The 24,871-nt window shown below is 38.1% G+C and overlaps 1 protein-coding gene across 1 annotated transcript in view; it reads right to left on the bottom strand.

The window, feature by feature from the left end:
* Positions 1-24,871, bottom strand: part of Hpd (4-hydroxyphenylpyruvate dioxygenase) — a 70,558-nt gene that overhangs the window by 9,389 nt on the left and 36,298 nt on the right. The window contains exons 8-12 of the mRNA XM_090409854.1: positions 22,004-22,081; positions 20,651-20,813; positions 20,059-20,130; positions 11,799-11,915; positions 1,135-1,257 (exon numbers count right to left, since the gene is read on the bottom strand). Coding sequence (XP_090265980.1) covers positions 1,135-1,257; positions 11,799-11,915; positions 20,059-20,130; positions 20,651-20,813; positions 22,004-22,081 — 553 coding nt within the window. The remainder of the gene's footprint in view (positions 1-1,134; positions 1,258-11,798; positions 11,916-20,058; positions 20,131-20,650; positions 20,814-22,003; positions 22,082-24,871) is intronic.

The raw sequence follows: 24,871 nt of genomic DNA, 5'->3' as shown, positions 1-24,871 counted from the left end.
CATTAATAAACCATGATCAGGAATTCATTCAGCTGAATAACAAAAGGAATTCCTGAACATAGTTTATTGTTATCAAATGAATTTTAGTGATGAATTTTTGCTTTTGGAGCAACATTTTTCATTATTTTTTATTTATTTAATTTGTTTTTGTACATACACACATGGACAAAGAAATTAACACACCAAGAAGGAAGCATAGGATTCAACTGAAATTTTATTGGTATAATGATATAGGTGAGTGATGCACATGGGAAAAACAGAGCTGAAGGACAATTACAAAGGAATCTGTGGCATGCAATCCGGTCATCATTAATAGCGCGTTGCACTGCCTCGTGCGGCGTTACATGATCATCTGTCCCCAAGACGAAGTGGCACTCGTTGCTGACGACCGCACGTTGCCAGTCTGTGGCATTCCGCGTCGCTCTTGCCTGGCACCACTGCAAATGGAGTCGGCGATGTTGCTGTGTTAATGGGAGCACATGTAAGGGGAGCTGGGATTGTAGATTCGTCTCCATGAGACATCGGGAAATGGTTCGTGGGCACACAGGAGCCCTACATCTGCCTGTAGGGGTCACTGTGAGATCCCTCCGTGCTTGCCGCATGATCCGTCAATCCTCTCCAGCGTTGGTCCTCCTGATCCGACCGGTGCCACTCTGCCGTGTGGCAGTGGCGGAATGTGTCCACAGCTCCCAACACTGTCGGACAGTATGGTCAGAACGGTTCATGTGCATGCCTATATGGCGTGCCAACCACCCTCCGGTTTTCAGGCCGATGATCATGCCTCTGTCAAAGTCCGTAAGTTGCTTAAATCGATATCTCTGGCATCTACCCGGCATTATTGTCACTCTGTACGCTAGCTCTTGCGTCGGCTGGTGCTTTTCACTTTAATTGGCTATCGACTACGTGCTGGCTTTATAAGGCTGCCAGTTCATGCTTGTAGCGCCACCGCAGGGTGTGTGGGCATGCACAATCGCACCAAACTTGGATCATTGGCATACCACCCTGCACTCTAGCTATTTGCTTAGTTTCGCCATTGTACCATGTTTTTCTCCCAGGTGCGCTAATTTCTTTGTCCGTGTGTGTGTATATACATATATATCTGACTATCATAGTAACAAAAAAAAAAACACTTACACTGTGGTTGTGTCTTTGGATCACTTCTAGAAACAAAGTAGGTCTATCCTGCATTGGTTTTGTGAAAATTTGTAGAAGATAGCCATTATCATCATAATCCACAAGAATCTTTAATTTCTGAAGCTATTTAAGAAGGGTACAAAATAATGCTGAATACACACACACACACACATATAATTTTTGTAATAATGATTCTGGATTACATTATATCTATATGTAATTAAAAACAGTAAGTAAAGTTTACACATTTGCAAATAAAGATATAAGTTAAATTTACTAATAAGTAGGACTAATAAATGATACAAATAAGTCTCCTGGTTTCAGATAGCATTCCTCCAGATGTGCTAAAAGTTTGTGCTCCAGCATTAAGTGCTCCCATAGCATAATTAGAAAAACAATGGGACTTTGATTGGAAAAAAGATCCACGTTCAATTCTTGTCATGAGGAGAGGAATCTTTATATAAGTTTTTTAATTAAAATAGTTAGCCAGTCTCTTACAGAGGTTGCAGAGTTTTCCTCCTGGAAATTCAGGTTTATCATCCCATTTACAGGTAAACTTGCCAAGAAAATATATGCAATGTACAAACAAAATATACACTGCTTGGAAAGAATTCAAATGACACCCCATGGGCAAGGTGCATCGTGCCGTATAATGAGTCACATGTTTGTAGCTTGTATAAATTGAAGGAATATGATGCTCCCAAGTCAGTGCTACTGTGTTTGGATGAAATAGCTGTGAGAAGGTAACTGACAAAGCTCAAAAGCGATATTGTGATAAGATGCCATATTGCAGACCTATCTGTTTGGCAAATTGTTGACAAATTGGGCCATCCTGGGTCAACAGCCAGTGATACCATGCTGAGATGAAAGTACAGTGAGTCAACTGCAAGTGCTGCTTGCAGTGGACATCCCACTACACACTACAACCATAGGATGCCACAAAGGATAATATGTAAAACCACCATTTGTCAGCTGACACATTGAACAGAGGTCTAGGCATTCACTGGAACATGAATCTGCACAAAAACATTCAGAGACTCACAACATGGCGGTTTCTGCATGTTGTGAGTCTCTGAATGGTAGAACCACAATATGTAAGCCCCACATTACCCAAACCAACATGCAGTGTCATCTTCAGTGGTGTAAAGAATGAGCAGTGGCACATGGAAGTTGGAAAGCTGTGTTATGGAGCAGCAAATCACGCTACACCCTCTAGCAAGCAAATGGACAAGTGTGGGTGCAGATCTGAAGCCAAACCAGGAAAAACAGGACCATACCATTGCATGGCCACCTCCAAATTTTATAGTTTGGGTTACGTCCTATTTTTTCTAGTTTGGCTTCAGACCTCTGTTTGTGGTGCAACAAACATTGAACTCCAAGAGGTATTTGAACATTCTCGACAATGCAATGTTTCCTACTTTGTGGTGTTTCTACAGAAATAACCATTATCTCTTTCACCAAGACAATGCACCATGTCATAAGATTCCTGCTGTGTAACTGCATGGTTTGTGGATATGAACATCACCACACTTGACTGGCCTCCACAAAGTCCTGATATCAATCCTATTGAATCCGTGGGATGAACTGGAGTGTCGGGTAAGGTCAAGGGACATCTACTCCACAACAGTTCAGGACCTCATTACATGCCCACAGGAAGAATGGTCCAAAATTCCCATTAATCACTATCATATACTTGTGGAAAGTATGCCCCATAGGATTTCTGCAGTCACTGCAGTGAAATGAAGCCCTACATCTTATTAAGGTGGCCACCATGGTTGTTTGTTCCTTACACTATCGTTTCCTTTGACTTCTTTCCAAGTGGTGTACTATTGTGGTGGTGGACAGTAGATGGCATGTGTGTAGTGGAGTCAAGTGCCTTCCCATGATGAGTCCTTGGATTTCTTGGAGGTGTCACATAGTAATAATAAGAGTTAGCATTCTTCCTATATTGCTGTATATAAGATGTTGTATTCATCTGGTGAGAGGATAAAAGCAACCATCAAACAATCATTCCATTTCCCTACACCTCAATACTCTCAAAAATGAGCAGAAGGTCATTGACAACAAGATTCTTCAGGTTGGTGATGACCTCCTTCACACTCATATGGATTCCACTATTTTCCTTCTACAGCAGACCTCCTCATAAACCTTACCCTTTGGATATAGACCATGGAATTATTTTAAGAAACTCATATGGTTGCTCTTGACACTCGTGGTAAGAAGACTTCTGACACTGAGATCTTCTTACCAAGCTACCATCTTATGGTCTCCCTCCTGCCCTTGTGATTGGATTGTCAGTTTTCTTTTGGTTGTTCATTCACTGCATATCATGGTGGATGGTTTCCTGCCATCAGTTTTCTTTATTAGTGCTAGCATACCCTAGCATTCTGTACTGTTGCCCATGCTCTTCCACCTATGCATTGATAGCCTTCTCTCTGTCTCTGTCCAACTTCAGGTCCTATCCATATGTTTGCTGATGATAGTACTCTCTATTCTTTTATCTCATCATCTCATCTTCCTTTTCCCACTTTTACCTTGTGATGTCGAGGGTTTATTAATCATCGGACCTCAAGCCATTCACAGGATAAGGTGGTCATCCCTACGCCCCAGTGTATCCTATGTCCATAGTGTTGAGTTCTTAAAGCTGGTTTGCCTGCTTTGCGGGATGAAAAACATCATGATAAACTGGGGGAAAACCCTACTGTCCATGCCCAAGACCAGCTAACTTGGCTATGGCTGAGGAAGATCCTTCAGCTTCTCACATCATCGACAGGAATCAAACATAGGACACTTCTTCCCCAGGCATATGGTTGCGAAGTGGACAGCCACTAGGCTAACCGCGTGGACCTACTTCTTTATTTAATTTATTATTATTATTATTATTACACCCTCCATGGAGTCAACAGACTCATCGTGGGAGGATGCAACTGACAACATATCATATATTGGGTTTTATCCTTTATCCACACTCCTTGCATTAACAACTCATTCTGGTAATGAGTTCCATTCACTGAGAATTCTCCATGTAAAAAATCTCCTCACACCCCCTCTTCACCACATTTTTACACAACTTCCAGGAATGACATCTGGTTCTTCCCCTCTCACCTTCTACTCTTTTTATAATCCCCTCTGGATTAATCTGATAAAATTCTCTCACTAACTTAAATGCCTCTATCATATCACCTCTTTTCTTCCTATCGACTAAACCTCTGCAATCCACATTTCTTTAACCTTTCTTCAGAGTCAGCATTCCAAAGTCTAATTTGAGAAACCTTGTAGTACTTAAATGATTCAAGCTTCAAGATCGATCTTCTACAACCAATGTCTTAAATGCTGATCTCTTCACCATTCTCAAGTAAGGTGAAGAAATGAAGTGAATTTTAAATGGTATTAAAACACAGTCCTGTCTAATTACCTAGAAGAAATATCCCACTTCATTCCATTACTTTTGATAATGTTCTAACTTCCAGTGAAGATCGGTTTCTCTTCTTGGTTGGACTTTCATATCTCATTTATCCTGGCATAAATATATTATGCATCTGGAGCTCCTTAATCTCCAAAAAACTTGGTATATTTTTAAAATTTATTTTTTGTTCAAAACACTGCTTCTCTAATGCTCAATTTCTAACATTGGATAAATCCCAAACCTGCCTGAACATAGAATATTGTTTATGGAAATTTTTTTAACTTGGCTATGCTACTAATTATATATTGGGTTTTATCCTTTATCCAAGTGTGAGCAAACAAAGCTTGCACCTGAAGTACTTTCAGGACTGGGGCAACTCGTGGTAAAGGTGGTATAAATTCTCATCACTTGCTTTAGTATCTCCCATAATGCAAAACACATCTCCTTGCAGATATGTATAATGCTATGTACAGGGCCGGCAGAAGCAGTCATGCGGGTGCTCTGCATATAGGTTAAAATAGGGTATAAAGGCGAGGCCTTTATACCCTATCTAGCTTTTAGAGACTGAGAGAGCAGTTCAGTCTCCACCGGTAGCCAAATCAGAGATAGCTGGCCCATGTCTATCACTAATTATAGCAGCCACCGATGAAGAGGCTGGCAAACACGTGCTGCCATCTCTTGGTACCTAAGCCTAACATGATATGTCACTGTCTGAAATAATGTGGGTACTACAGTCAATTTTCTTGAGTTTACGGGATGAAAAACCCGCTTGCCCGTGCCAGAGATTGACTAACTCAGGAACCGGTTGAAGAAAGGCTTAGAAAAAGTTCCTCCAGTCGGTGACTAGACTTGAACTTTAGTCAAACTTCGAGTGACAAAGCGTAGAGGATGCAAGCATCACTTCAACTGAGCTACACAGGCCTGAAGGATAATTTAAATATTCAAAACCCTTTCGATATTCTTAATTTTATTGTGTCCAATAATTTATCTTTCCCTAACTTTTCAATTGCTTTAAGAATACTATTAACTCGCTACACTAATAGGTAAGAATAACTTACCTGTTAATGCAGTGAGCAGTATACGTTCCTTTTCCAAATTGAAATTGATTAAAACCTACTTGTTCTTAAGAACAAGTATGTCATAAAAAAGGATTGTTAGTTTGGCGTTAATAGCTATTGAAAATGGTATATGTGCGGAATTAGATGTTAAGACCATTATTTCTAATTTTGTGAATATGAAATCAAAAACCCTAAAATTTTAATTAAAAAAATTCAAGTATATTTAATGTAATTTAAGTTATTTTCTGTTGTTCTGTAAAGATGTTATTTTTTGAATACTTATATTAAATGTTCTAATTATTTCTGAATTCTTTTCTTATTTTGTTATCTATCTTGAGTTTCTTTTATTTTTTTAAAAGATAGTTTCACTTATAAAAATTATTAAAAAAATTTTTACAGGTTACTAAGAATTTAGTAACTTGTAAAATGCAAGAATTTTTTAAACTTTAGTTCAAATAAATTTTAACTTTAATTAAAATTCATTTTAATTTTGTTAGCGATTTGGGTCGGTGAGAAGGCTATAATCCCTGTATCATTATATTCAACGATTAAAGTGAAGTGGCTTTGTCAAAATTTGCTTTAACTTTTAAGAATTTTTTGAATATTCGGGTTTTTAAGGATTATCCTGCCTAATCAACACCCCTGGTTCATTACATTTAGAGAACCAACATGTGGCTGTTCTGTCAAAATTTATTTAAGAAATTTCAAATAATTTAAATTTTTATTATCGTAAAAGAACCACACATGCCCGGATCGTTACAGGGGCACTTAGATAGAAATTGCATGTGGGTGGCGAAGACCCTAGCACCGGTTCTAGCTATGTATTAAGGGGAGGGCCACTACCCAGGCTGGTTTTGACCTTTATTGAGGTGCTGTTTAAGTAAAGACTTCTCTAAAAATTAGGCAGTCACCCAGACCACTTCCTACAAGTGACCGTCCAATCAGCAGTGGCTCCACTCAGTGATGGGCTCACTCCACCACCAAGCAAAGCCATAATCTCAGCAGTGGCCCCACTGAGAGACAGGCAAAAACCTACCCCTGAGCACAGCCTCTCACATCTCAGGGAAAGCAACCAATTCACTGTTTAAGTGTGGGGTTATCTCCAAAAACTCATCAGATCCCCCAGGCCACCCAACAACAAGTGATCTGAAGGACCTTTTAACTCAGCGTTGTTCCACTTGGTGACAGGCTCACCCCATCATGAGAACTCTCAGCATTGGCTCTACCCAGTGGCAGGCTCACTCCACCACTGAGCAGAACCACTCATATGTCATCTGAGGGGGTAAGAGCAATGGCCAAGCCTCAGTTAATTACATGGGCTACAGCCTTGCCATCCATTATCCCCCCCACCTCCCCACACACACAAGTAAGCCAAGTTTAACACTCCTTGCAATAAGTTAAGTTATTGTTTTGCAGAAGACCAGAACAGAAAATTAAAGGATTCAAGGACAAATATATGTTTTCAGCTGGTCAAGGATTGTTTAACCAATTGAATTTAAAGACACAGTAACTTGTCTCTTTAAATTAGTGTGCAACATTAACATTAGTGGCAATAAAGGAAGTGCTGATCAACAGGTGGACAATGAATTCCTAAATGGGTTCAGAGCAGTTATTGATCAATAAAACTTTCTCCTGAGCTCATCTTTAATTTTGTTGAGATGATTGTTTAAGTAGTGCAAAACTTCTCTTTTCATCTCAAGAAAAGAAGCATACCTTATTATTATAGGTACAATGAGTGGGGTCATAAGGTCTAAGGATTCCAACTAGACCCATGCTTATACCCAATTCAAAGACACCACAAATGATGAAGAAATTTTTCAAAGATAATTTATGCATAAACTGCAGTGTGACTTTTTATAAATGTTCTTCAGCAGTCTTTCCTGGAATTCAAACTTAAGTCTTTTCAACAAATTGGATATAACTACGTGACTATTAAATTATTTTAGGAATTTACAACGTATACTGGAATATTAATTAAAAGAAACTTTAATAAATACTTCCCATATTTCGGCAATGTCACATTGCCATCTTCATGAGAACATACAACTATGACACATGCATGCAGGCATTACAAAGAGCAAATGAGGCAGAAGAGAGAAAACTGACATTGTTCCTAGAGTCCTAAAGGAATAATATGCATCTGGATATCCCACTAGGGAACAATATGTCCCCTAGTGGGATATATTGGGTTTTCTTGGCTGTTGGGCCGGAGTTCTCAAGATGCAAGCTTCAAAAATTTGGGCCAGTCTCATGCACCTAAATTTTTTGAGGTTTAGAAAGTTTTTTATAGCTGAGGCTGATTCCATGAACAGTCTTTCGTATTTAAATTTGCTACAGTGTAATAATGTGGCTTTCTTTCAGCGTAATTCTGTGGCAGGTATCCAGAGCATGATCTGCAAGCCCAGAGTGGCTGTAATAAAATTGGATGTAGTCTTTGTGTTCTGATATCCTGACATTTGCTGTCCTGCCTGCTTGGCCAAAGTAGGACATTTACAGCTGCAAGGGACCTGGTATACTCTAGGTAGGTCTAGGGGAAGTGGCTGTCTTTGGTGGAGTGGATAAGGGATGCCAATTTCTTATATGGTTTGTAACAAGAAGTCGGGTCATATTTTTTTAAGATTTTGGTTAACTTTTCAGAGGTGCCCCAGATATAGGGAATGGTGATGGAGATTTAGTGTAATCTTTGTTATAAAGGGGGGGGGGTTAACTGGTTTTAATATTTTTTTGGAGGTTGTAGCCATTGGCTAAGAAAGTGTTAAGGATGTGGTTCAGTTCAGTGGTTAGGACATTGTCATCTGAACAGATTAATTTTGCCCTGTTATATAATGTTTTTATAACCCCATATTGTTATGGGGGGGATTGCTGGTGAATATATATGCCTATATGGGTAGGTTTTCTGTAGTAATAGTAAACAGAGAAGGCCAAGGATCCTTCAGGCTGGCAAGTGATTAGAGTGTCTAGGAAAGAGAGACTGTTGTTTTCTTCTTTTTCCAAGGTGAACTGCACTCTTGCAAAAAGCATGCTTAAGTGTGTGTTAAGAAGGAGTGTATCTGAGCCATGTGGCCAAACAGCGAACACGTTACCAGCGCAGTGAAGCCAAACAGTGGGTTTTTGTGGGGCAAAGTTTAAGGCTTTCTCTTCAGAAGTCTCTATAAAGAAGTTGGCCAGGGGTGGGGAGAGTGGTGAATCCATGGCTGTCCCATCTATTTGTTTGTAGAATTTTCCTTGCCAAAGGATAGCCTGAGTCCATTGTGAACTGAAATAGGGCTGAGATATCATAGGAAAATTTGGCTTGGATGAGCTCTAAAGTTTCCTTGAGTGGGACATTTGTGAATAGGGAGGAGATCAAAACTGACCATTATGTCAGCGTGTTGGAGTGAGAGGTTTTCTATACTTTCTTTGAAGTGGGCTGAGTTTTTTGTGTGTGATGGTGTGTTGCCAGTATAGTGTATGAGCCCTTTGGCTAAATGTTTGGCTAATTTATATGTGGGGGAATCAGTGCCATCCACTATGGGACATAATGGCACATTTTGTTTATGCATTTTTGGAAGTCCATATATTCAGAGTGTGGAGTTAAAAGGTTTTAGTTTATTAGTAACTTCCATCAAGAAGCGACCTTCTTAAGGAGCCTTTGGAGTGTTCTAATTTGGGAGCTGGTGGGATCATATTCAATAGGGAGGTAGGTAGCCCGATCTAACAATAAAGCATTAAGCTTACCTGTATGGTCATTTTGGTTGCGAACCACAGTGGCATTTCCCTTATCTGTTTTGGTGATTACTATTTCTTTGTTTTGTTTTTCTTCATTTCCTGTCGGCTTTATATTCTCCTTTGGATAGCTTGCATCTTGAGAACTTCAGCCCAACAGCCAAGACAACCCGATATAGCCCACTAGGGGACACCTTTAGGACTCCAGGAATGTCAGTTTTCTCTCTTCTGCCTCATTTGCTCTTTGTAGTGCCTATGTGCACGTGTCATCATCATTATTATTATTATTATTTGTGACACCTCCAAGTTGTGTCATAGTTGTATGTTCCCATGAAGATGGCGATGTGACATTGCCAAAATATAGGAGGTATTTATTAAAGTTTCTTTTAATTACATTGGAAGTTTTTTTCACTTGGTTAGACTATAAATTATATATTTAGTGTAATCCTTTATCCAAGTGTAAGTAAACAAAGTTTGCACCTGAAATATATTCAGGACTGGGGCAACTCAAACTCATGGCAGAGGTGGACTAAGTTCTCATCACTTTCCTTAGTATCCCATAATGCAAGAACATCTCCTTGCAGACATGTATAATGCTATCTGCAAGGAGATGTTCTTGCATTATGGGATACTAAGGAAAGTGATGAGAACTTAGTCCACCTTTGTCACGAGTTGTCTCAGTCCCGAAGATATTTAAGGTGCAAACTTTGTTTGCATACACTTGGATAAAGGATTAAACTAAATATATATAAGTTATTTTCTTTTAATTAATATTCCAGTATATATTCTAAATTCCTGAAATAATTTAATAGTCATGTGTTACCAATGTATAAGCCTATCTACAAGAAATGGATATAACTACATCTTCCTCATGGTGCTTTTACACATCTATTTTGCAGTTGGCCTTTTTTATATGATGCAACTTTACATGCACTTCCAACTGACTTGTCGCAGAGCTCGACGGGGAGGGGGTGTCTTTATGTCTTTCAATGTGTATATGTTCATAGGGCCGGTTTGCAGGGACAAAAAATCTTAGTTTCGGAAGGGGGGGGAAACCCACCACCATATGAGACCAGCTAATTCACCTTCAGTCGAAAGAGATACATTATATCATGGACAGGAATCGAAGCCAGGTCTTTCCAACCAAAGGGCTTTGTTACCTACTGAGCTACAAAAGTTCTAAACTGGATATAGCTACATGTTTTAGATAAACAGAAGGTCAGTGCTAATTGCATTATGCAGTTTATTCACTAATAGCAAACTTTTAGGGAGGACCAAAAGGAATAGTAGCAATTACGCACCCAGGGGGGAGGAGACAAGGGGTCCTGGCCTTTCTCCAAAGAAAAAGAAAAAACACTAGAAAATTTTCCAAAAATCTTTTCCTAATTAATAAAATTCATTTTTTTAAATTTATGTTGTGCCAGGTCTTCTATTTCTATACTACTTATAAATTAGCAATCATTGCAGATGCTCAGTCATAGGTCATATGCAATGCATAGTGTCTATTCTCAAATTGTCTACTCAACTCCGCCCCCCCCCCAAGTTAAACCCTGAATGCACTACTGAATAGTAGTTTGCTTTATCAAATTTTATTGTTGCTATGAGGCCTTTATTTTTAAGACAAGCTTATAAACTCAAGAAGCATATGATTGCCTATGCAATGCTTTTACAAACAAAGATTCCTTGCATAGGATTTAAATCAACAGCCACCAGTGGCTTTTACCCATTAGGCTACTGAAGCAGGCTTTGGTTGTGATTTTTTAAATAAAATAAATAAATAAATCAGGTAAAGCCTCTTATTCCCTTATAGGGAGTAGGCAAGGCCTTTATACCCTATCTAGCTTTTCGAGACTGAGTGGGCAATTCAGTCTCCACCGGCAGCCAATCAGAAATAGCTGGCCCATGTCTATCACTAATTATAGGCAGCCACTGATGAAGAGGCTCGCAAACAGGTGCTGTCATCTCTTGGTACCTAACCTTAACAGGATATGTTGCTTTATATATGTTACTGTGATTTTTTAATTAATATTATTATTATTGTATGATAACTCCAAGGGGTCCTTGGACTCATCAAGGACATTCCCTGTCTCCACCACTTGATCCACCAACTACACAGAATGCCACTACCATCATCATCTACACATAATGCCATTACTGCTCAGTACCACCACCAATAGTATTTTTGTTTGTAAACTGCATGTGTTCTCTTGGCCAATTTGTCTACATGTGGGATAAAAAATCTGATTTTCCAGAGGAAAAAATCCTGCTACCTGCATGTGAGACTGGCTGACTCACCTTAAATTGAAAAAGCCCATATAAAGATTTCTCTCATCACAACAAGAAATCGGGTCTTTTTCAATCCAAGGGCCCAATGTACCATCGTTCTTCAAGTTGTGCTAAGGAGGCACTTAATAGTTGCTATAACACACAAATTCACTATAATGGTGTTTATATAGTAAGAGTTGATATTAGTAAATTAAGAGAGGCATACTTACCACATTCAAATCTTCTTCTATTTTAATTTTAGCATCTTTCAGATTTTCTCGAAGTGTTTGATAATATGTATTTGGCACTGTTAGAAACTCCATCCCTCTTGCTTTAAGATTTTTGATCTGGAATAGGAAGAAAAAATATTAATCTTCACTTTTACATATTATTCTTCAATTTACAAAACACAAGCACTTATCAATCATTAAAATACAAAAACGTGATCCACAATCAGAGTTATGTGAATGAATGAATGATCTGTTACATTACTGTAAGAATACTACTTACATTATAAGTTATGGAGACATTTTTTTATCCTTCATGAAATATGAAATTTTCAGAAAGACCATAAAATATTGTACTGCCTTTAAATGTATTTTATACAATTCCTTATTTTGCTTTAATTTCATGGAATCTCATGGTGCATTACAGGTGTTATTATTATTATTTATAACGCTTCGATTATTATCATCATCATCATTATTATTGCCTCTATCACACTCTCTTCCCATGTTTCATTCTCTTCATCTTTATTATGTATATATACATATAGAATTCCTGCTTGTGAAAGACTAAGAAGACTATCTTCCTTATCCTTTCCCACTTTCCATGAGTGGGAAAGGATAAGGAAGATAGGAGATATTTATTTGGTTCTTGATTGTTTTAGATTGTAGCTGCCAATAGTCTGTTTCACAGAATGGTGAATGAATGAGCAGGTTGATTAATTATCGCTATGGGTTAAGTTGGACTGTTTAGTCTGCTCAGAACGCAGTTTGTTCGCCAAGATGGTTGCTGATCTTCGACAGAAGATAGTACCATGTCAAGAAGTTGGACTGTAAATTAAATTGGCAGTGACTAGTTGCAGCTTCTGATTATATTGGTGAACCTGTTGATGCAAACTCAAAAGAATACTGTGTGTGAAGTTAACATATGCTCTAGGGAGGAAAGTGAATCTGTAACATTATTCAACAAAAGTTGAATAATGTTACATATAAGTTAAATAATGTTCTGGATTTTTAAAGAAGTAGTTTGTTGGACAACTTAGGACATAGGGGTAATATTCCATTGAAAAATAGAGCTAATAATACTTGCAAACAGTAGCATTTGCTCAAGGTACCACTAGAAGCAGAAATTCTAATATAAATTCAGGTGAGAATTTTTTTTGCGTGTGTGAAATGAGAGAGAGAAATAACCGAGTTTTAGAAGAATTAAAATCAATTTATCTTTATCTCCTGAAGAATGCTATGAAGAATGGGCTTTGTCTTGACTCCATGAGTCAAGACCAGACCTCCACGAATCTTGACTCCATGGAGGTCTGGTTAATAATAATAATAATAAGTTATTAATAATAATAATAAGAAGAAGAAGAACAGAATTTAATTAGTTTGCTGTAGATTTTATCATAACAATATTCATTTATACATCACATAATAGATAGGAGGAAGAGGGGGTGATATGATAGACCTACAAGTAATAAGGGGTTGTTACAGGATCAATGTCGGAGAGGTTTTACAGCAAATGGTGGGAGATCAGGGGAGAACCAGGGATCATCCCTGAAAACTGTATAAGGAGGGTGTGAGTAGGGGAATGAGAAGCACGTTTTTTGCATGCAGAGTTGTGAATGAATGGAATGCCTTGCCTGAGAGTGTGGTGTCTGCAGAGAATTTGAGTGTGTTTAAGACGTGGTATGATGAGCTATATGTATGACAAAAGGACTTCTTAGATGAGTCTTTGACTCAATGGGTTCTTGGGATAATAATAATAATAAACCTGTAGTTATTTCTTTCACATGCTACTTATCTAGCCAACAGTTCAATAAATTCTCCTTCATTCTTATCTTGAGTTTTCTGTGCTTTCCAATCAGTGTGTAAATAATTTAAGTGACCCATAATGATTAACTCCTTTAGTAACCAAGAGGGCAATTTGGAAATGAATTTTATCATCCCTGACATCTGAACTGTCAGATCTTTAGAAACAACTCACCCATATATTTCATTCTTTTACCTTGACTTCATACTAGATAGCCTCCAGCTCACTGCTGCATGGACATTATTATTATTATTATTATTACCACCTCAAGACCTCTGGGAGTCAAAGATTCATCTGGGAGGTCCTTTTATCACACACACACACAGCTCATCATACCGTGTTTTTAAACACATTCAAACTCTTTGCAGACACCACACTCTCAGGCAAGGCATTCCAATCATTCACAACTCTGCACGAAAAAAACTTGCCTCTCACTCCTCTACTCACACCCTCTTTATACAGTTTCCAGGGATGACCTCTGGTTCTCCCCAGATCTCCCACTATGCTCTGTAAAACTTTACCAGCATTGATCCTATAACAACCCCTTACCAACTCGTAGGTCTCTATCATATCTCCCCTCTTCCTCCTGTCTAGCAGACTCTGCAAATTACATCTTCTCAATCTTTCCTCATACTCGACATTCCAGAGGTCAGAAACTACCTTAGTCAGTCTCCTTTGGACCCTTTCCAACATCTCTTCATCCTTCTGAAAACCCGGTGAGTAAATCTGGGCACAATAGTCCATGTGTGGCCTAATCAAAGCCTTATACAACGGAACAAGAATCTCCCTACTTCTACACGTCAGTGTCCTCCGCATCATTCCCAGAAGCCTTTGTGTTGTCTTCACAATTTTGGTGATGTGTCCCCTAAATTTTAGATCTTATCCACTATCACCTCCAGATCTCTTATTTCCTCTACCTCCAACAATATATTCTCACCAAGCATAAATTCCGCATCCCATCTTTGTTTTCCAAATTTTAAAACCTTACATTTTGCAACATTGAATTCACATCCCCATTTCCGTGCCCAATCACTCAATCTATTCAAGTCTTCCTGTAAAGCCACAACATCTTCACTACATTTCATGGTTCGTTCCAACTTTGCATCATCTGCAAACAACTGAATATCTCCATCCAAATCATCACCTATATCATTAATATACAAGTTAAACAGTAATGGACCTAAAACAGACCCCTGAGGCACTCCACTAGTGACTTTCCTTTTCCTGGATATCGCTCCCCCATACACAACTTGTTGATACCTATCAGATAGCCAGTCTCCAGTCCAATGCACCAATCTAATATCCAACCCCATCTGCTCTAGTTTGACTGTCAACCTATCATGAGGTACTCTGTCAAAAGCCTTTGCGAAATCCAAGTATATTACTGTGTATCCTTTTCCTCTGTCCAAGGAAGCAGTCACTTTATTGTAATAAGTAAGCAGATTACTAAAACATGACCTCCCTTTAGCAAATCCATGCTGCCCATCAAAGATAATACGATTGTTATCAAACCAACTCTGGATCCTAGTTCTCACAAGCTTCTCCAACAACTTGACCACTACACCTGACACACAGATAGGCCTATAATTTGATGCTTGAGTTCGATCACCTCCTTTATGAAGTGGTACAATCTTGCCCTCCTTAGGAACTTGACCGAGTGCAAGACTCATATTATAGGCCTATCTTGATATATTATCAAGTATAACTTGATATATTATCAAGTCCCACAGTATAACTTGATATATTATCAAGTCCCTTATTAACATCTAGTTTACTCAATTCCCCATACACCTCTTGCTCACCTACAGTCAGTCTCTCCTCCCCATCATCAACTGCTCTCAATCCCTCCATGAAGTCACATTCACAAGATTGAAAGATCTTTATGAATTGTTCATTAAGTATCTCCACCACACATTCTGCATCAGCTGTCTTTATACCATTTTCTCCAATCAATGTCATCCTTCCATAATTATTCTTTCTTTTGCTGGCTACATATCGAAAGAATTCCTTAGGATTATTTTTGGCTTCATTAGCCAACTGCTGTTCATACCTCTCTTTAGCAACTCTCACCAACCAAGTCACCCTCCTTGCTTGGTCTCTGTAGACCTCATGGAATTGGTTATTTCCATTTCTCTTATGCTGCCTCCACAATGCCCTTTTTCTCTGTATCACATGCTTAATCTCTTTATTCATCCATCTCACACCCACCTTATTTAACTTTCTCACCGTTGGAATACATTTAGACATTGCACCTCCTAAACAGTTTTTGAAAATCCCCCAAGCTGCATTGATCTCTTTTCCAGCTAACTCCTCATTCCACGCTACACCCACAAGCTGTCTCCTGAGCTCTTCATAATCACTATTATTACTATTATTGCTTCCTGAGTTTCTCTCCTAACTGGACCCAAATTTTCTGATATCAGTTCTCTCTCTTTCTCTCTCTGCATGTAATTCAGAAAGTCAGGTTTCACTAATGTCAACAGTCTTAGGCAACAGTGTATTCCCCAAGGCAATAAACCTTTGTTCACGATACTCCTAGTATCTGTGTATAGATATAATTGCCTTCTAGCTTTTTTGTAAACTTAAGTCTACCGTCTGCTTTGTCTTGGTCTATTGATGTGATATGTTAATGCCAAGAGAAGCTGGAGGTAAATGTACAGTAAGTTAGGTAAGCAGAGATCTCTTTTGTGAGAGAAAAGGCAAGATTGCATGTTGGGGGCATTGAAGATCCTATTTTTCTCACCCCACTGAAAGATGATATGGAGATCAGTGTGTAAGTACTGATTGCAGATGATCTTAAGACTTGGGATGGCTTGTTAAATGAATAGAATGAATGAATGAAGTGTATTATCATCAGAAAAGCTGTGAATGGGATTAGTAATTATTGAGAGTGGGTCATTTATGTATAAGGGAAAGAGAGCAGGATAAAATAGAACCCTGAGGCACTCCTGCTGGAAGTTTATTTTGCACTTGGTTAGACTGTAATAAATTTAGTTTAATCCTTTATCCAAGTGTGAACAAACAAAGTTTGTGCCTGAAAATATCTTCAGGACTGAGGCAAGGTGGTGCATCTGTTGGCAACTCGTAGCAGAGGTGGACCAAGCTCTCATCACTCCTTGTCTCAGTATCTCCCACCATGCAAAGCACATTTCCTTGCAGACATTTCCTTGCAGACCGCTTTCGACCTATATTGAGGTCTCGTCAGTGGGAGGTAGACCCAGAAGTGGTGACACCAAGGCAGAAGCAATGGAGAGGTCATATTTACCTATATGAGTTGCCAACCGGAATACCACCTTATTATTAAAATGCTCTGGATTTGGTCTGGGTAGTGGCCCTTCCCTTAATGCATAGCATTATACATGTCTGCAAGGAGATGTGCTTTGCATGGTGGGAGATACTGAGACAAGGAGTGATGAGATCTTGATCCACCTTTGCTACGAGTTGCCAACAGATGCACCACCTTGCCTCAGTCCTGAAGATATTTTCAGGTGCAAACTTTGTTTGCTCACACTTGGATAAAGGATTAAACTAAATCTATTATAGAGGTACTCCTGCATTGGTGACAAGGCTTGAAGAGAGCATGTGCCATCCATCATGACATGCAACAAATAACCAGAGAGAAAACTGGCTACCCAATTACAGAGTGCAGCAGATAGACTGAACTGAAGTGCAGATAGACTTAGTGCCCAAAATGATCAGAATCTCTAGAAATGTTGAGACTCACAGCATATTTCTCCAAACCTTTCTGTAGCATGTTTCGAGTGGTGGGTAATATAAGTTAAGAGGTCAGCTAGAGATTCTTGATTGGTGGAATCCATATTGGCTGTCATTAATTAACTGACGAGGCTCTAGGTAGTGGAGAAGTTGACTGTTGATGACTTCTCCATATATGCTTACTTCCATGCATTAGAATAAGTACCAGCTAAGTATAGAAGATTGCTAACTTGTTATGTGGTATCTCTACAATGCAATACAAGATTTGAGTACAAATTGTGACCAGAATTCCCATTGCCATCTCTCCAATTTTTAGTGCCTAAGTTTTTGGTTGTCCTCTAACAAACCCCAGGAGGCACAAGAGGCTCAGTTTCTGATATGATAGAAAGCAATTTGTCTTGGTCGACTATGAGGGATGCCTGAAGGTTAGCTTTATCTCTGGGTGCTATCTGTACAAGAGAGAGAGAGAGAGAGAGAGAGAGAGGGAGGGAGGGAGGGAGATTGAAGTGCGGGTGCAGGTTCAAAGTTACATACCATCACCTTGCAAAGGCCATAGGATGCAACTTTTCACCTTCCATTTGACTGCAATTGGATGCAAAGCTTTTGTGCTATTGGCCTGGATGAAGTAAGATACAAATTATACAATAATAATAACCATCTTACCGCTGATGGGTGTCTGTCCAGCAGTGGACAGAAAATGGATGAAAAGAAGAAGTTCTGCATTTATCATGTACTTTAGCAGAGATCAAGCACGAAACCAAGGATTCTTATTGCACGCCACCTGCACTGTTTTTATTTTTAATTAATTATTTATTTTTTAACTGCTCTGATACACTTTTTGTTGAAGCAAGACTTGAAAGTGGACAGGAATTTTGAGTTGAATGGGGAATGCATGCCAATGACAATCATTTTACAGATGATGCAAAGTTGGGATGAACCATAAAGAGTAGTGAAGATGTTGTGGCCTTGCAAGAAGACTTGAATAAATTGAGTGATTGGGCAAGCAAATGGGGATGTGAGTTCAATGTTGCAAAATGTAAGGTTTTAAAATTTGGAAAACAAAGATGGGATGCAGAGTTTATGCTTGGTGAAAATATATTTTGGAGGTAGAGGAAATAAGAGACCTGGGGGTGATAGTGGATAAGGATCTAAAATTTAGGGGACACATCGCCAAAATTGTGAAGACAACACAAAGACTTCTGGGAATGATGCGGAGGACACGTCCTCCGCATCATTCCCAGAAGTCTTTGTGTTGAACAAGAACAAGAGATTCTTGTTCCATTGTATAAGGCTTTGATTAGGCCACACATGGACTATTGTGCCCAGATTTGGTCACTGGGTTTTCAGAAGGATGAAGAGATGTTGGAAAGGATCCAAAGGCGACTGACTAAGGTAGTTTCTGACCTCTGGAATGTCGAGTATGAGGAAAGATTGAGAAGATGTAATTTGCAGAGTCTGGTGGAGAGAAGGAAGAGGGGAGATATGATAGAGATCTACCAGTTGGTAAGGGGTTGTTATAACATTAATGGTGGAGAAGTTCTACAGAGAATAGTGGGAGATCAGGGGAGAACCAGAGGTCATCCCTGGAAACTGTATAAAGAGGGCACGAGTAGGGGAGTGATAGGTAGGTTTTTTCGTGCAGAGTTGTGAATGATTGGAATGCCTTGCCTGAGAGTTTGGTGTCTGCAAGGAGTTTGAGTGTGTTTAAGACATATGATGAGATGTGTGTGTGTGATAAAAGGACCTCCCAGATGAGTCTTTGACTCCATGAGGTCTTGGGTAATAATAATAATAATAATTTTTGTCACTTGCTCAGAAGAGGTGTTTATGTAATTTATGTAAGTATGTCTTCTAGTAACAGTTATAGAAAAACTTGTTAATGTACAATGGATGGTAATAAATTTAGTTTAATCCTTTATTCAAGTGTGAACAAACAAAGTTTGTGCCTGAAAATATCTTCAGGACTGAATATAGTGTTGCACTATCTTACCTGGGTAAGTAGTACAACACCAGGCAACTCGTAGCAAAGGTGGAGCAAGCTAACAACACTCCTATCCCAGTATCTCCCATAATGCAAAACACATCTCCTTATGGATATGTATAATGTTATGCATTAAGGGATTGGCCACTACCCAGACTAGTTTTGACCTTTGTTGAGGTCTCTTCGGTGGGAGCCAGGCCCAGTGGTGGAGATACGAGGCAGAAGCAATAGCGAGGTCATCTTTACCTATAGGAGTTGTCAAAAGGTGTGTCACCTTTTGTTTTGTGTCACCTTGCTTCGGCCTGGTATATCCACCACTGGGCCTGGCTCCCACTGAAAAGACCTCAATAAAGGTCAAAACTAGTTTGGGTAGTGGCCAATCCCTTAATGCATAACATTTTACATATCCATAAGGAGATGTGTTTTTCATTATGGGAGATACTCAGATAGGAGTGTTGGTATCTTGCTCCACCTTTGCTACAAGTTGCCCGGAGTTGTACTACCTTACCCCAGTAAGGTAGTACAACACCATATTCAGTCCGGAAGATATTTTCAGGTGCAAACTTTGTTTGCTCACACTTGGATAAAGGATTAAACTAAATTTATTATAGTCTAACCAAGTGAAAAATAAACTTTCAACATACACTGGATGAATGGACATGATGACCATTTTGCAAAAAAAAAAAAAAAAAAAAAAAAAAAAAAAAAAAAAAAAAAAATTCAACCTCTAAAAACACTTGTGACAAGTAAAGAAGCATACTTACTGCACTGATAATATCATCCGTGTTGAGGGCAATGTGCTGTATTCCTGGTCCACCATAATAGTCTACATATTCCTGATAAAGAAATGAGATTAATTATATTATAACATGGGATATTTTTACATCTTGAAGCAGAATTTATTAGTATATGGTTATCAACATTGATGTTAACAAGCTTTTTTACACTAATCAGGTATCTCTGATTGGCTACTAGTGGAGATTGAACTGTCCCCTCAGTCTCCAAAAGTTAGATAGGACTAAAATTTAGTTAACACCTTCTATTCCTTATAAAGGAATAGAAGGTGTTAACTGATATTTTTATATGAAGAATCAAAACAGTAGAAGAAGAAATAAACATTTGTTCAACACTAATCGAAGCGAATCTGGTGTATATTATCTACTGTGTTATAAGCACGTTTCATAAATGTCTATGAAAACTAGTTAATAAGTTTAAAAACTACATGTATTTACATATTTTAAATCACACTTTTATTCTCAGCGAAAGTTGAAGTCCAATTATATTCTACATTAGCAGCTAGATTTCTAAATTTTAATATAACACATTTTACTCTGCCAAATTAAAAGTTGGGCACACCTGTATTTGAGATTTCTTTTTTCCTGGAGCAGGTTCGTTGATAGGCATTTTAATGGTTTCCTCATAATTAGTCACTACTATAGACCGCAAAGCAGAATACTGAGTATGAATTTGGCTGTCATCTACAGACCAGAACCTGTGAAACATTAAACTCTTCTGATACCTGAAATTAAACAAAATTTGGAATTATGGTACACATAACATTTATCTTTTAAAATTTGCATTGCCAAAACAACTTACTTAAAATTTGCATTGTTAAAACGTAACTTATTTTTAAAAAAATGTCAATGGTATTTTAGGATGAAATTTTTATCGCTGCATCTATACTGTGTGTGCATTCCTTACTGAAATGGACACAAACAGAGGACAACAGTCCAGCAGAAGCCTTCACAGCTTTCCAGTTCTCGTGCAGGCAGCCTTTTCTAACTCCCAATTCCTCTAGAACTCATTCTAGAGGAATTTGGACTCTCAGGAATCATCTCTTGTTTGTTTCACCTTCCTACTATACTGTGAGCGAATCTCTATGCATCTGCTCTGCAGATGCATAGAGATTCGCTCATCTGGTCACAAGGTTTTGATTTGCTCACAAGGTTTCAGATTCAGCAAGGTCTTCTCATCAACTTAAACAGTACATACACCCTATTGTTTTTCTCTTTTCCTGTCTCAGGACACTAGATTATTATAATCTTATGCTATGAAAGAATAATGCTTTTATCTATTTTTCAGTGCTCTTGTTATGATATTTGCTGCTTTTGGAGTGTGTCCTTTGAACTTTGGTTCCTTTCCTTGGTTTCATCCATATAGTACATATCTGCTATCTTCTCGATGCAAAACAAAACTTCTGTATGATATTTGTACATATTATCATGTATGATATTTCAACATAACAGTTTACACAGGTTTATTTATTTATGAAGGTGCTGCAAAAACTAAAGTAAATGTTTAATGCATTGGAAGTTCCCGAAGGTTTGCAAAAAAAAAGTATAGTGAGACCCAGATAGATTCATGGTCAGTAAGGCTCAATAATCTACCAAACAGCATATGAAACCATAAGCTAACTTTAATATCGGTCAACCTTCAAATGAATGTTTTTAATTTGAGTAATAATTTTTCATTATTTTTCTTGATAATCAGCTATGATTTCTGTGTGAATCATATACTTCAAAGTTGAATTGAATATATATGAACAAAATTAAAAGCTAGTTAAGTAAGAAAGACACTGACAAGCTTATGGAGCAGGCCAGTCATAACCATGACTCAATGATCAATTAATCTTTCTTAGCTATATAATAAAAATATAAATAATTAAAAACTATTAGAAAGATTTATGACCTTCTCTCCAAAATAACTTACCAGTCGCTCACAGGCACCATCATACTGTCCGGCTGATTCCCAACGCAGTGATCTATAAACTTCAACCCAGCCTTTGGCCTTTGAAAGTACAAAGAAACAAACGAAAAATATTATAAATATATTAATACCATAAATTGTTACAAAATAAAACATAAATAACAAGGATGGTAGATGAAATCACTTTTTACTTGCTCTGTAGTAGTTGAAAGGAACATAAAAAAGTATGTTTCAGTAAGGAAATACTGTGAGTAGACATATAACTTAAAATTATAATAACGGAATTAAGTCACATAAAATATCATTTATTAGTAGAATTTTTGCCTGAGTATCACAGGCATCTTCAGTATGTGCAAAAAGGCTAATTAAACAATAACTGACAGTTCCAAAGGACGCCACCTAAGTAGCTCGTAAGATTGGCCAAGCAGTTAGCATATCTGCTCTCCAGCCAAAAGGCTGCGGGTTTGAATCCCGCCATAGGCATGGATGTTTGTGATTGTCTGTGGGAGTGCTAGTGGTGGTGGTGGACGGTAGATGGCGTTGGTGTAGTTGCGGTTAGTTGTAGTTGGTGGATTGAGTGGCGGAGATAGAGAGTAGTAGAGTAGGTGCCCTCCCTCGATGAGTCTTTGGACTCCCTGGAGGTGTCACATAATAAAGATAACTAAAAAGGCCATGCCTTGTGTTCTCCAGAGGAACTATTGCAGAAAGAATTGCAGTATATTACTTCCTCTTTTTTATCTAATGGATATATAAGAATTCCTTCATCAAAAGAGCTTTGGGTAGTTTTAATGTCTTCCTTTTCAAATACAGAAGTATTCCTATAACGTGTATTCCTATCCTTTATGTGCAAGGCATTAGTGAATGCATAGCAAAAGACCACTAAATATTTTTGTAGCCTTTTGAACCGTCAGAAAAATTGCCACCTTTCTCACTTCTCCAAAAGACAAGCTTCCACATCTAAGTCATCCAGGTGTCTACAAAATTCCTTGCTCTTGTGGGTTATCTTATTTCGGACAAACAGAGAGATCTGCTTTTATTCGGATAGAACACGTATATTCAATACCTTGAACCTGAACAGTCTGGACTTGCAGAGCATGCCATTAACACTAGACAGAGTTCAATGGAACAAGACAGGAGTTCTTCACAAAAGTCAGTTCCTCGTGGAATGGCTTTATAAAGAAACATGTGAAACACTCATAAATTTTTTTATAAGGTTTTTATAAAAATAAGGAAATTTAATGACCTCTTTTAGTTATCTTGCATGAGCTACTTAGATTACCGTTTGGAACTGTCAGTTATTGTTTAATGAGCCTTTTTACATGTACCGAAGATGCCTGTGATACTCAGGCGAAAATTCTACTAATAAATAATATTTTACGTGAGTTAATTCCGTTATTATAATTTTAAGGACAAAAAAAAAATGCTCATCGCGATTTGTGGGGAAATATTCCAATGACCTTGCATTGAACATAACTAGCAGTCTCTCCACCCATCCTGATGAAAATAAGGCAGTACAGAGCCTGTGTAGCTCTGTGGATGTGGCGTTTGCACACGAAGACTTGATTTCGAGTCTAGTCGGCGACTAGAGAAATTTTTCTAAGCCTTTTTTCGACCGTTCCCAAGTTAGTCGACCTCTGGCATGGGCAAGTGGGTTTTCCCTCCCGGAAACTCTGGTTTTTCGTCCCGTAAACTCAAGGAAATCGACCGTAAAACCCACATTATTTCAGACATTAAATACGAGTGTTAGGGTTAGGGACCACGAGATGGCGGCACTTTTTGAGCCGTCTCTCTCTTCACTGCATGCTGCTTAATTAGTGATAGTCTCGCGCCAGCTATCTCTGATTGGGTACCAGTGGAGATTAAACTGCCCACTCAGTCTCCAAAAGTTAGATAAGGGACTAAACACAGCCTCGCCTACCCCCTATATACGGGAATAAAAAGGCGTTAGCTGATTTTTTTATTTATTTATTAATTTTTTTAATATATATATATATACAGTATATATTTTTTTCACCATAAGTATAAAACAGTGCAAGCTCCTGAGATAAGTTAACTCAGGAAAAGGAATTTTTGTTTCTCCGTATACTCTCTCTGCAGAATATGTTATTTATTCATATGAAATGGCTGTAATTTAGCTCACCAAGAAGCTCAAAAAAAGTTCTATTTGAACGGACCAGAATATGAAAACCTAACTGCCAGGGAAACAGTGGCGTCTTTGTTTTTGTGGTTCACAAACAGAAATTCTTACCATCGATATTTTAAAACAAAGAAAAAGGTGTGGGTGTTTTTTCGGTGGTCTATTAATGAACACAATTATAACCTGGTTTAAATTTTATTTTATTTTTATTTATTTTGTAAATGTTTTTCCGATTTCTAATCTCAAGTAGCAGGCCTGTTTTACAGTCAGTTGATAAACACTGATAACAAAAGGCAAATGAACAACAGTGCCAATGACATAATGTAAGGATTAGAAATAAATTTGACTGTATTATTATGACAGATATTTCACAAGGACATTTTGCTACCATACTTTCCGTAATTTCTTCAAAATATGGAGTAAATGCTTCTTCAGAAACGTTTTGAGAGGATCCAAAACATGTAAAGCAACCGTTACTGTCAGCCTTCATAGACAATCAAGGAAATAGACACACAAACAGAGGTGAAATGGAAAAAAACAGTAAAATCGTTTTATGAGAACCTTTACTCAGCTAAACAAGTAATCACAGCTCCAGTACCAGACGAAAATTTGGAAAATCTGGAAATACCATCTGTCCTACCTGAAGAAATAAAAATGGTTATCTACTATATGAAAAATGACCGATCATCAGAAATTGACGGTATAAAATCTGATGAATTAAAAATGGGTGGACA

The sequence above is a fragment of the Typopeltis vanoorti genome, chromosome 20, assembly GCF_054136105.1.
Source record: "Typopeltis vanoorti isolate ZY-2024b chromosome 20, IOZ_Tvanoo_1.0, whole genome shotgun sequence".
NCBI lineage: Eukaryota > Metazoa > Arthropoda > Arachnida > Uropygi > Thelyphonidae > Typopeltis > Typopeltis vanoorti.
The sequence above is the reverse complement of the archived record's forward strand: the minus strand, read 5'-3'. Positions and strand labels throughout refer to the sequence as shown.